Source organism: Limanda limanda, chromosome 6, assembly GCF_963576545.1.
Source record: "Limanda limanda chromosome 6, fLimLim1.1, whole genome shotgun sequence".
In the NCBI taxonomy this organism is placed as follows: domain Eukaryota; kingdom Metazoa; phylum Chordata; class Actinopteri; order Pleuronectiformes; family Pleuronectidae; genus Limanda; species Limanda limanda.
In genome coordinates, this window is record NC_083641.1 from 16,569,700 (window position 1) to 16,582,822 (window position 13,123).

The window sequence follows — 13,123 nt, forward strand, 5'->3', positions numbered from 1 at the left end:
AGACAGAAACCTGAACCAGCCGGCCAGCGAAGTTAGACGAAGACAAAACGAAAACAAATTTCAGCCGCCACGGATCACGCAGCACGAGCCCGTTTGGTACTGCAGGGTTGTCAACATCAGTACGTCCTCTAATAATCTCATTGTCAGGCTCGGAGCTACACTAGGCCCTGCCACGAGTTAGAGCAGTAGTACGTTTACAGAGCGCGAGTCTGAACACACAGACTCTAATTCCACATTCATGATGTACAGGAGCAGGGTTCGTTTAAGAGCAGGTCACAAAGGAGCAGGTCTGGCAGACAGACAGTCGTCATGCATGCTCACACACACAGACGCACACTCACACGTGGACACACACGCTGCCAGACAGCCGCCCAGACCCGAAACCATCGTCATGCTACTTTGAAAAACACAACACGATAAAAACAAGGATGTCTTTCTAAAAAACAGAAAAAGTACCAAAGCAACGTTGTTATTCAAAGGCCATAACAGACTGAATTCATCATGGAAAAAAGCTCTGCTGCATGTCTTCTAAGCTGCTGCTGACCAACACGTCCTCGTGAGGAAGACTCCCCGACTCTTCCTCACGTCTCCACACTCTCACATCCCTTAGTCCGACAGAGGGCCACACCCCCCTTTGATCTGGTCCCTGTCCACTCATATCACTTGTACCAACAGCGACCCTCAAAGCTGAAATCATTTTCGCATACTGTATATGCACGTACTGTATATATTATACACATTTAATATATATTTACTCATATATTAAATTTTCATATAGATATACATTTTTAGTTTAATTTGTGAGGTGTTGGTTACATTTTCCGCGAAATGCTTCGACAAAAGAGAAGAATCCGTCTTCTCAACATTTCTCACGAAAAGTCTCGCGTCTTGTGGCGTCCTGTCATTGTTCCACATGTGCTCGGCCGGTTCCACGGAGATGTTCTTGAAAAGGAGGCCTGCTCTAACAGTTTTTAAGAAGGCCAGACACTGTTGAAAGCGCATGGAGTGCAGGACGCTGGGTCCCAGAGATGCCGTGAGCTCGCTGGATAGACAGCCAGTTAAAATCCACAAGGGGCGTCGGCCAGCACCAGAGGTAGTGCTGCAGGCGATGGGCTTTGGCCTGGGCTCCTAACCCCCACCGGGCCGGGCCAAGCTAGGGCGAGAGAGCAAACACGAGAGACAGGCACAGGGGAGAGCAAACACGAGAGACAGGCACAGGGAGTGTGCTATGTCAGAACATGGGCGGTGGAGGGAATGGAGACAAACTCGCGTAGGATATTCTTGGCCATTTCAATATTGTTCTGTGCAATCATCAGTGCTTTCTGGATGTCCTGGTAAGAGTATCCCTGACTCATGAGGTGCTCGATCTCGCTACTGATTTGAGAGTTGGCTTCTCCGCCCGCTGCTCCACCAGTGGGCGGTGCAGAGAAGGGCGGGACGGGGCTCGGTCGCCGCTCGGAGTTGATTCGTCTGGGCAGAGGCTTGGGAGGTCTCTCTGGTGCTTCCACCGGCTCTGAGAAGGCTGAAGAAACGAGAAGAAGCCAAAGGGTTTAACACACTCTAGCTTTGACGTGGGGTTACATATGAAACAAGAACAACTACTTGTAAATAGTTAAAAGGTTCATGTGAATGACAGTTTAACTTGAGAAAGAGTTTGGAGTCTGCCTCAGACAACATGCTGAGTATGTCTGGGGTAAGCTACGTGTTAATTAAACTGTATATATGGTGAACTGGTTGACCTTTCCACTGCAGTGACCTTTAATAAACCACTCAAAGGGACCAATTATGATGCGAGAGCTTGTTAATTGCTCCTCAATTACAGAGGTTCAGGTCTCAAGTGGAACTCAGACACCTGGCAATCACCACAGGAGGTAAATGTCAGCTGGCTGCTCCGACGCTCAGATTACTCTCGAGAAGATTGAAGCATGAAGACACAGACAACCGTTTAGAACGGTGGCTTTCACCACTAAAAGGCTTCACATCAGCACCGTCGAGAGGGAAATGTCTCGTCATCACTCCTTCAGTAAGCTCTGGGATACTGACTCAACAGAAATCCTTTAAAGGAACACTCCCATGTTGCACTGAAGTCCCGCTCATTCAAAATGATTACATCACTACCGTACAAAAATAAAACAACGTTCTTCATATGCTGGGAGAGGTTTGTATGTACCTAAAAGCTCTGTGTGTCATTTCCTTATTCATTCATAGTACCTGAAAATAAAGCTGCTGTCTCTAGTTCTGTCGATATCAGAAACAATATGTGTAATAACAAAAAAGGAACGGAAGGGAAGGAAGCACTGAGTCACCAATAATGCAGGTTTTTGGTAGTTCATTTTCAAAGCTAATTGTACTTACGTGCTGCAGCTCCACCGTCTGAATCTAAAGAAAGGCGGCCGAAAGCAACCATGGAGGATGATGATGAGGATGATGAGGACGAAGAGGATCCTGCCAGTTCTGAAAGGGTCCGTCGGGCAGGGGCTACGGGGATCCGTGGTTTAGGGAAGTCGTAGCCGTTTTCCTCCTCTTCCCTGTCCTCGGCTGTGTGGTCTACGGGACCGTTGGTCAATGCCAGAGGGGGCAACTCCGAGTAATCTGGAGGGAAGACAAATGATTCATAAGCACTACGGTATTTGACAGAGAGAGATCTAAATTAAATCAAATCAAATACAGCCTCAAAAAGACTCTCTTTCATTAACAAAATCACTCATCATTATATTCTCTAATTCAGCTTCAGATGACTCACAATTGTGCACAGAAATATTATTATTTACGTTAAGGCAAACACAGACTAAAGGGAGAATCTTGTTTTTGAGTCAATCTAATATTCTGATGTTCAGATTCATGAATCCATAAATGTTTTATATTTTGTTAAAAACAGCTTATGAGCACATGTTGACTGGTGGGTGAGGAGGTTTGAGCGAGATTTAAAAGAATGTATGTGTCTGAATGATATGACGATAACAGTTTACACTCCATTTTGCACAATCGTAAATACTGATCTCAAATAATCTTGTCCGGTCAATCCTAGTTTGAAGTAGAACTACAGTCAGTAGAGCTCATACCTCCACTAAGGCCAAATGTTCCCTTTTAAAACCACCCTAAATTCTACTAGGTCTGGATTTGTATTTAGAGCAGCACCATATTCCACTGAATTACATCTAAATCGATGAATTACTCTCAGATAAATAAATGTCAAAGCATTCTTGAGATATTGTGTTCACCGGAATGGGACAACCCGAGAACATTATGTCTCCGGCCAATCGCTGTTGCCGGCACAGAGGCATAAAAGAAAACAATCCAACAAACAAACACAGAGAGAAAAAAAACTTTGGCGCAGGTAAAAAAAGGTTGGTGAATCCAAATACCTGAATCTCTGGCTTGTTGCGACCTGGCCTGGATGTTGTACATGGCTTCATACATTTGAGGTCCATCCTCCAGTTCAGCCATTGCCAACCTTCCATAGAAAACAACAACAATTAAATAACAGTGCAATACAGCCCGGCAACAACTAACCTGGAAGTGGATTAATTAAGTGTGAATACCTTGAGTTGTGTGTGGAAGTTTGGGTCTGTGTCTGGAGTGCAGAGAGAGGCTGAGGTTGCGGAGGCCTCGGTACTGGTGGGATCTCCCCTACAGGTGGTGAGGCGATGGGGGGCAGGACAGGGCGAGAGGACGGGATCATGTACTCCGACTCTTCCTCACTGTCACGTGCCTCCTCTCCTGCCACTGCCCTCAGGGTTTGAGATGATCTGCAAATAAAACCCCCCAGAATATTAACCGTAGAACTGGAAATAGAAAACCTTAAACACTAAGGGCTGAGTTTTCTGAGAGGAACAAACTTCCTAAATTAAGTCAAATGTGTTGCTTTGTAGAAATCATTAATATACATTGTGATCATCAAGTTAACTAAAATAATTTCCTCTCCATTATGGGGCCAATACAACGTACCTGTTTGCCAGTGCGTAGAGTGCGTTGGCTGAGGATGAGGGCTTAACTTTGGGGCTGTCATAATCTTGAGCACCTATTGCAGCAAAATTCTGGAAATAGAGCAGACAAATCTTATTTTAATAAGAATATTTTCACAATCAAAATATAAAAACAAAAAAACACAAATCACATTAATGGAATATTTTTGTATTTTGGGAACACATTTGTTTTCTTGCTATGATTTGGAAAGAGAGCGAATTGGCATATTGCAAATAATGTTATCCCTTCTGACGGCTGTTCCAGAAGAGACAAAAACACTTTGAATGTCATGGCTCTGCTGTTGTGATCACACAGTTACTGGTTAGTGATCTGTCAGGAATGACCGGCTACATAAACTATAACCATATACGGGATAATTTCCGTTGTTTTACTTTCCTACTATCTTTGAGCTTGTAGTAGTAACCAGTGCTACACATTAAATCAACTGATAGTTAAGTGAGCAGTGTTTTGTGGCTCCTCACCAGCTGGTGATCCAGACTGAGGGAGCTGTTGTTCTTCTGAGAATCGGAGCGGGTGTCCAGAGCCGAGGGCAGCGCCAACGGGAGGGAGTGTCGGTTGGAGAGTTCCCTGACACCTGCTCGGATGTCCCCTCCAAGACTGGACACTTGGGAGGAGGAGGATGACGAGGACGACGAGGAAGAGGAGGTGGGGGCCTTGGGAACAGGCCTGGAGTTCCAGTCGGCCAGCAGCCGGTTTGGTGGTGTAGGCGGGAGCTTATCTCGAGGGGGCTCCCCAGGAGTGCAGGGTAAGGGACGCCTCTGCAGCCGTCCATCGGGGCCCGCTCCAGAAGCGTGGGGCCGGTCTGGAGGAGGAGGGGGGGGAAGGTCCCTCAGCGCCGGGAGGAGGGGGAGAGGCTTGTCTTTGTGGTGAGAAGCTGCCTGAGGGGATGAAACGGAGATGCAGGGAGCCCATTAAGACGAAACACAGTTTAGATGTGAAATCCAACTCCGTGCTGTTGTCTTCCACACATAGATTATCCATTTAGTAGCGAAACCATTTGTGGCTACAATCAACAATAAACATTATTTAGATGAATACAACGATATCTGATTTATCTAATTTCCATTTATCTACATTTATGGTGAATTTGCCCACAAATCGGTGATGGTGAAACACAAACATTTTGACCAAACTATTATTTGAAAGTCCTCCCCTGCTTGAACAAGGTGTTACCCTGGTTGTGTATTTACCTTCGAGGTGACTCCAGGGCTGGAGGCACCAGGGGGGTTGGGCGTTCTGTGTGGTGGGAGCAGGTCCAGCCTCGGTGGCACAGGGGGGAGAGAGGACTGAGGAGCCATGGACATGGGTGACGGGGGCCGCTCCACCTGGATCACATTCACAACAGCAGAGCAGGACATACGATCAATTCTGCTACACTGGAAACAACTTCACACAATCAGCTTTTGCTCTGGAGATGAACCCAATGATGAATGCAGCTGCAGATGTGAGATACAGCTAGTGCTACACAACCACACTGAGTTTTAATGTAAACTATCAGTGTTGTGTATGGATTAAAAGGAGCACACAACACTACAGTGATCGTCTTATTTCTCTTTGAATGGTCTGAGGTTATCTCTATCTAGAGCAAGATGACAGTGCTTTATAAATCATGTCAGGTAACGTCGCACAATAATAACAATATTTCAGATTGAAAGTGGCATTTGTTTATTTCTCATTTTTTAATGAAGAAAAAGGCTATAGTTATCATTACATTGTATTATAATATTTTTATTCTCTTTACCTGATGACTGTTGCGTCTTAACCTGCTATTTAAATTAGATTAGATTTTTTCTTGTTTAGGTTTATATGCTTATTACTGAGGCCATGGTCATTGGTGGTGTGGTACTGGACTCGTTTGAATTGAAATGTATTTTACGCATCTCAATGAAATACACCGATTTTACAGTAGTAACTAATAAAGTGGAACAAACACAAATCTACACAAAGTACTTATGAAGCACAGCCAAGTACTTCACAGTGAAGGAGTACATTTAACGATATAGTAGTAGTCAAGGATGAGACAGAGACTGGGTCAGCAAACAAAGCCCATGAAATTCCAGGGACCACATCAAAGGGTGTGTGATCTCAGGTATTCATCTCCTCTATAAGCAGTCTAATGCACACAGAGCTCCTCCAGAGGCACATAAAAGATGCAGGGTAGGAGAATGCCCCACATATCAAACACCGAGAGGCACCAAAAAAAAGCTGCTACCGTGGCACCATGAAAGATGGAGATGAAAGACTTCAGATATGAGCCGAGAGCTTGAAGTGCACAAAAAGTGAAAAGGGCAAAGCAGGGAGTGTTTTATCTGCGATGGGTCTCTGAGAAAAACAGAGAAGAGAGGAGGACAGCAGGAACCCACGAACAGCACCGCGGGCATCAAACCAACTCAACCGAGTGCTGCTGTGTTTTATCAGTGGAAAATACCAGCTCGCCCAGTGTCATGAATGGAAACTTTGAGCAAATCATATTTGTCTCAATTATGTCATGGTCTTTTCAAGGCCGTACCTTTGTGCAAGCAAGTTTGCTCATCATTAGGTGGGGGTCTTCAAGTCTGTCGTCATCGTCGTCGTCATAGCAAGGTGATGGGGATCCTTCGGCACCGAACAAGCTCCTGATGGTGCCTCCGCTGTTGGGGTCCTTGGGGTCAAAAGGATCCACGACAATGGGCTCTGTCCCCTTTATCTCACAGCGACAGAAGGGGCAGCCCGTCCCCTGACCCTCGGATTCCTGGAACACAAGCAGATGCAGCAGCACACAGGAGATGAAAGCGGGTTGTGTGCTTCTATTTGCCCGTTATGTCTGTACACAAGAGCACTTCAACTGAAAGTTTTCCTCTTAACAGGTTTGAGTTATGCCACTTAACTCGGAGCAAGCAACCCACACAAACCCCTTCAATCCGCCCACTCTCTTACCTGCCAGGCGGTGAGACAGGAGGTGCACATGAGATGGCCACAGGGCTCAATCTTCACATCCTTGTCATTCTCCGCACAGATCTTACACAGCTGGAAAGTGGAGCCCATCTCACAGTACAGCTCATATTGCTCCTGGGGGGGTAAAGAAAGAAAGAGACAGATATGAGCCCACGGTTCCTGAACGCAGAGTAAAATGATACGATAATAACACCATCGGAGATCATTTCCAAAGAGCCTAGGAGGATCTGAAGCAGAGTCAAAGTGCGGGGGCGTGTTTTTAGTTTCTGTCCTGTTCTCAAGCAAATTAGTCTGTTCAGAAAATCCCTCACAGAATTCTGAGCAGATATATCAACCTAACAAGTTAAAGACTGTTTAGGGTTCAACAAGTGGATATTCTTTGACAATATTTTACAATTTACAGATATGTTTTTTTCATATTCAAAAGGAGCCTTTTCATGTGATTACAGAATGACTCATCTTAGGCCAGATACGGATTTCCTGTTAAAGTTAACAAATTAGACAGCCTGCACTGACAAAGGACCATTTTGTTTTCCGCATACGCCTTCTGTACTGCATCTTCTTTTTTTTATCCTTATTTTACACTCAAAAGTCAAGTCCTTATATTTTACTTGAGGTTAACTGTCACGCTCTTAAAACAAGATGACTCATCATTCGAGCCAAAACATCCTGCATAAAATATTATAGAAGGTTAAAAACGGTCCTTGCACTGCAAATGTTAACGCTTTGCCTTCTTCTCTGTATTTGCAGTTTTATTTCACTATCTCTGTTCTTTCTAAACAAGGCAATGATCTGAGTCAAGATTTTAAACAGGAGGTTTTGTTTCCATTGACATTTATTCGTCTGATGGCATCATGACACAAACACGATACAAAATTGGAAGGATGTGGTACGGGTCATGGAAGAACCCATCAGGGTGCAGATCAAGGATAACATTGTGTTTTTCAACATTTATGTTGATTTCTCAGAGAATGAATCATGGGTCTTGATGGAAAAAAATCATGCATGTTTAGGGGACAGATGTTTATGAGTGTGAAAAAAATCTATATATAAAGATCTGCATCAAGTAAATTTTAATATGGGTGAAGAAAAAAAATATATTGCAGTGGGGACTGTTGGGCGGTATGAGCTCTCTGACTGACTTGTTAAAATCTATTCCTTATTCTGTTTCTTGAGCTCGACCAACTCAGTTCCTGTGGGCTGACTTATCAAGTCTTCTACTTCTCCTTTCGGCTGTGCTCTGCACTGCCACATCTCTTTTTTCAACTTAGATCTTTCCTTTCCTGTGTGTCCACCCGCCAAAAAAAACAAAAACATTTGACCTTTATAATAAAATGCCAAAGACCAACAGATTTGTATAAGATATAAGTGACTGAGGATGCAGCCCGAGAAGAACACTGCTCTGACCTGTGTGACTTTGATGTGGTCTTGAGGCGAAGGCTCACACAGTCCTGTCAGGTCAGGGTTTTGCGTCCGGCCGTCAGGGAATAAATAGCTGCAGGAGCACAAGAACATACACTTAGAGGCTACACAGAGAAGTTCCCATTAAGTATCTTCGGGTAGTTCCACAGGCATTTTCCTTTAAAAATCATTATCATCATTATTAGTTAGTATGATTGTACTGCATATAAGCTTAACAGGCAAAGATAATGAAAACATCTGTTCAATACATTAATGAAACGTGTTTGAATGAACACCGAGTTGATGCATGAACAGTATGTGACCATTTCATAAGTGGGTCACATGCTGTAATTATCATCTGATAAATGTTTTGTGCATGCCAGCGATTTACTGTATAGGATTTCCCAGTTCAAATTAGCACTTGATTACAGGTTGTGACAGGCCAACCATAGCATTCATTAGACACAATTTTCAACGCTGGCACGAGAAGATGAGTTTCACGCCAGCCACGTAGACCACTGACTGAGCTGTATATGAGAAACCAACAGTTATATTCTGGTTGTGATAACAGCAGAATTATGGGAACAAGCAATATGATACGGCTGGATTGGTTTAAGGCTGAGGGCAGACTCAGTTGTGGGATGCGAAACAGCTGCAGCCATGCGTGCCTTGTGGGGAGAGGAGAGAAAAGGAGAAATGACAAAAGAGCCCTACACATGAAAGGAAGTTTGACTTATATATCCTTTTTTTGAACTGCATCAAATGGAAGACTGAAACCCAGCCACAAAATGGCTGATCGGAGGTCCAGATGTAAACCCCCAAGAAAATGACAGATATAGGAGTGCCAAACAAAATGCCAGTGCACTTACAATCCTTCCCTGAAGCCATCTATAAGGGCCTGGAAGAGAGGTTTATTGTGAGGAATGGTCTGCAGTATGTTTCCATCTGCTGTCACGTAGCCGATCGCCCACTGGCCCAGCCGCGTACAACTCAGGCGGAAGATGTAACTGGGGAGGGACAAAAAAGGGTCACACGTTGTTACATTCAATATATCAAATATCAGGGACTACAAATAGTTTCTGCAACTTGTGCACAAGAAGAAACACATTCTTTGAATTGCACTTTTTATGAACCAAATTAAAGTACATATAGTAGGAAATATGCATGAAAATAGCCCCTCTGCAAAATGGTCTGAACATGTATCACACAAAAAGCTTGTCAATGCTACAGGAAGTAGCCAGGATCAAACTGTGGCATAGTTCATCAGTATAGTCAAAAGGGTGCTATACTTTGCTGGTTCATCAGTCCATAGGCAGGTAAACTGGAATATGTTGAGGCACTGCTGCTTATGATCATGATATAGACAGAGAATGGAAACGTAAGAGTGGCTATAAGAGGCTGCATGAGTCTGACATGGGCCACTCACTTTATTATCTAATATTTCCTGGCTGCTTATTTGTATGCATGAACAAAATATACAAATTTGTAACAGGAAATGAACAAAATCCGCTCTAGGGGTTAATAAGTCCCCGTGCAAAGCAGCCTGTCTTTGTTAGAGGCATTCAGGGCAAGCTTGAGACCACTGGTGACTGAGCATCACATTAATCGATTGATGCTGACACAAACATTTCCTGATGGGACAGGAGGGAGAATGGAGATACTACTAGGGAAGTAAATCAGTCTCATCAGGTTTTGCAACTGAATTTTTGCAACCGAATTTTTGGCAAAAACATACACTGGCAATTTTAAAATTTAAATTCTGATGACTGATTTACTTCCATATACTAAACAAGTGGAAAACTAAGTCTTGGTGTTTAGTTTAGAAGTGGAACGAGTGGTGTACCCGAAATACAAAAAGGTGACTCCTGACAGTAAGCTGTAATTTGTAGTTTCCAAATGCTGCACCCAAATTGGCCAATAACCACTCAGATGTCAACATGGCTGTACACAGGCCAGGCCTAAACAGTGACATCCGCCTTCAGTGTACAATCAGACCATTGATGCTAGGTGCCAGTACTGCAGTGTGCCACACACACGCAGACACACAGTGAAGCATAATTGTCTGTGAAACCAACACTGAACATGAGCCCTGTCTGTCATTGTATTTATGCAAAACTAAGCATTGATAATTTGCATTTATATACAATGTGTTCATGTGCAGTGTGAGAGATGAGACTAAAATCTGCGATCTCAAGAGTGGGGGTGAAAATACGAACTGAGAACTACAGTGAACCATAATCCTGCCCACGGAAACACATTAACATGGTTTAACTGATGCATCTCATTACCGAAATTGGCAAAATGAACTGTGTCACTCGCACTGCCCCAAGAACATGCTCCTGAAATTTGAATAGATTTCGAAGCACATTTGTTTACATTTGTGTGTCTCACCTGCCAGGCTTGTGAATGAACTTCTGTAGCCGTGCTTTGACCTCATCGTAGGTGAGGAAGGCCATGTACCCTGGGTGAGTAACTGCCAAGCTGTTCCAGTTTCGCAGCAGGGACGACCAAGGCTACACACACGTACGCACGTACAAACAAATTCACACACACACATGAGAGAGAGATAGAGAGGTGAGTGACTCATCTGATGAGTGAGTGATTCGCCACAGCAGTAACAGCAAGAGGAGAGTAATGGAGCAGCTTAAACATCAGTGGGTCATTTCAATCTGGGTCACTCACACAACATAAAAAGGTTGTTTAAGATGAATTCGTAACACAGAACACAACTCATTTGAACTTATTTGGTATCATACAGAGTCACAGAATTAGGAAGGTTATATGGAAACTAGAAGACTGTTCACCATAAACTATATAAAGCAGGTGAAAGACAACTTTCTCTAAAAACTCAAAATCAATTCAAACCATTCTAGCAGTTAAAGGTGAATTTTTTTTAAATATAATTCATAGCACTCATAGGCACGTTGACCGAGTGCAGCAGTGAGTAAGAAGTGCTGCAGTTGCTCTCACCAATGTGTCTGGTGTGTGAAAGGAAGTAGAATTAACACAACAGTGAAAATGAGCTGCACGGGTCAAACCATGGTTACAACTTTACAAGAGTTATTAATATATAAAATCACACTATCTTTATTAGACTGAATGACAAAGAGGGGTTGTTCTCTCCCTCTGTTATTTATGCACACAGGAAATGAGAAGTCATAATCGTCTCCTTGACTGGACTCCGGTTTGGATGCATCCTATGACCTTTGGTTTAATGTGATAACAGACTAGCTCTGTGGGTAAACAAATGTGTGCTCAGTAATGTTAGATCCAGTACATGTATTTTTAGTTGCCTCTTGTCACTTGGACATCAGCTCACTCCAGACCAGCTCTGTGTACAGTTTACTGAGCACAGCAAGCAAACACTGCTCAAACGATATTGGTTTATAATCACCATGGCATCCTTCAGCTGTAAGATACAGCATGAAATGAGACCTTTGAAGGGCCCTTGATGTAATAAAAAGCACAGTCTACTGCATATCAAAGAGACAGCTTAAAATGGCCACAGGCTCACTTCCTCTTCTGAGTTTAAGGGCATTTAGAGGAGGTCTTTTTCTGTATGAGGGAGTGTTATAGGAAATGTCTGTAATCTGTTTAGGCTTCATTAAGCCTGTTGGTGCCCTGTGCACAAGCAGCCAGGGATAATGCTACTGAGGGAGTAAATAACATACACTAATGGAAACCAGATAAAATGCCAGAGGTTTTATATAATACGAATTAAAACAGCGAGTCAGGTTAATCTAGGAAACGCTTACGTTTTTTATTCATTTAATAATATCTGATGCTGATACAACATGTTTCAATAGAAAAGGACAAGCTGAAGATGCTGCCTGATGAACTGCCCTTCACTTCCTCTACCACATTTTTTAAAACAAATGAGCTGTTTCCTTCCGTCTTCTGTCTTATATTTCATTACAAAGTATAAATGAATTCCCTTTACATCAGTACAATTTACAGGGTATGTGCAGTGTGCTTCTCCTGTGGTCTATCACTTACAAGCTGAGTCAGGGTTGGGCAAAGTACAACAACTGATAAACTGAGAATGTGCAGAGTCTTGTCCCAAAATGTTCATTCTAGCGGTTTATTATTCATCCAAGTGTCAGAAAGAGCAACCTCCGGGGAGAATATATAAGAAGACTGTCCTTGAGATGGAACTCAGTGTGACTTTAGAAGGTAGAACACATACTTGTCTGGACCTTGTGAGGCAACAACAGACGACCATGAAAAAGGACAAAATCACTTTCAAACGTTCCTGTCTGCACTGTGTGAGCGGAGTCACACAAAGTTCCAACTTCTGCTGCGTCTGACAGTGTGAATATGTCAGCAGACGTCCTGCTAACGACTTGATAGAGTTAGCCGAAAAAAGATGTGGCAGATTAGTTTAAGTTCATTATGTGCAGCTTTAAATTAAATTTGTTTCCTTTCACCAAGGAGAACAAACTGCAATGAATGACTGGCACTCTACGTCACTGTAATCCTTTGCACATTTCTTCTCTAACTGACTCGCAAGCGATTGACAAAACAAAGAGAGACGGTGCAGTGTTTGCAGCGGCGTGAGTGTTCCCTACCTGAAATAGCCTTGTGAAGATGTCAAACTCAAACACAGAGATGTAGTCATTGCAGGTGAGGTCTATGGTGGACTTGAGCGCCATGGCCTCCAGTCCCGAGCTGATGGAATGGAACTCGTGCAGAGACTGACGGAAGACCTTCCAAGGCACGATGGTCCTGCAACATGAATCAAAAACACCAGATGAAGACATTCCCTTGCAAAACCTGTAATCAAACATCGACCCCCCTGACA

General features: G+C 43.4%; 1 protein-coding gene across 1 annotated transcript in view; it reads right to left on the reverse strand.

The window, feature by feature from the left end:
• Positions 1-1,201: 1,201 nt before the first annotated feature.
• Positions 1,202-13,123, reverse strand: part of cbl (Cbl proto-oncogene, E3 ubiquitin protein ligase) — a 31,451-nt gene continuing 19,529 nt past the window's right edge. The window contains exons 4-16 of the mRNA XM_061072717.1: positions 12,891-13,047; positions 10,714-10,835; positions 9,192-9,329; positions 8,329-8,416; positions 6,904-7,035; positions 6,497-6,718; positions 5,178-5,312; positions 4,449-4,865; positions 3,949-4,037; positions 3,543-3,749; positions 3,366-3,454; positions 2,356-2,592; positions 1,202-1,522 (exon numbers count right to left, since the gene is read on the reverse strand). Of these exons, the coding sequence (XP_060928700.1) occupies positions 1,227-1,522; positions 2,356-2,592; positions 3,366-3,454; positions 3,543-3,749; positions 3,949-4,037; positions 4,449-4,865; positions 5,178-5,312; positions 6,497-6,718; positions 6,904-7,035; positions 8,329-8,416; positions 9,192-9,329; positions 10,714-10,835; positions 12,891-13,047 (2,329 nt within the window). The 3' untranslated portion in view covers positions 1,202-1,226. The remainder of the gene's footprint in view (positions 1,523-2,355; positions 2,593-3,365; positions 3,455-3,542; positions 3,750-3,948; positions 4,038-4,448; positions 4,866-5,177; positions 5,313-6,496; positions 6,719-6,903; positions 7,036-8,328; positions 8,417-9,191; positions 9,330-10,713; positions 10,836-12,890; positions 13,048-13,123) is intronic.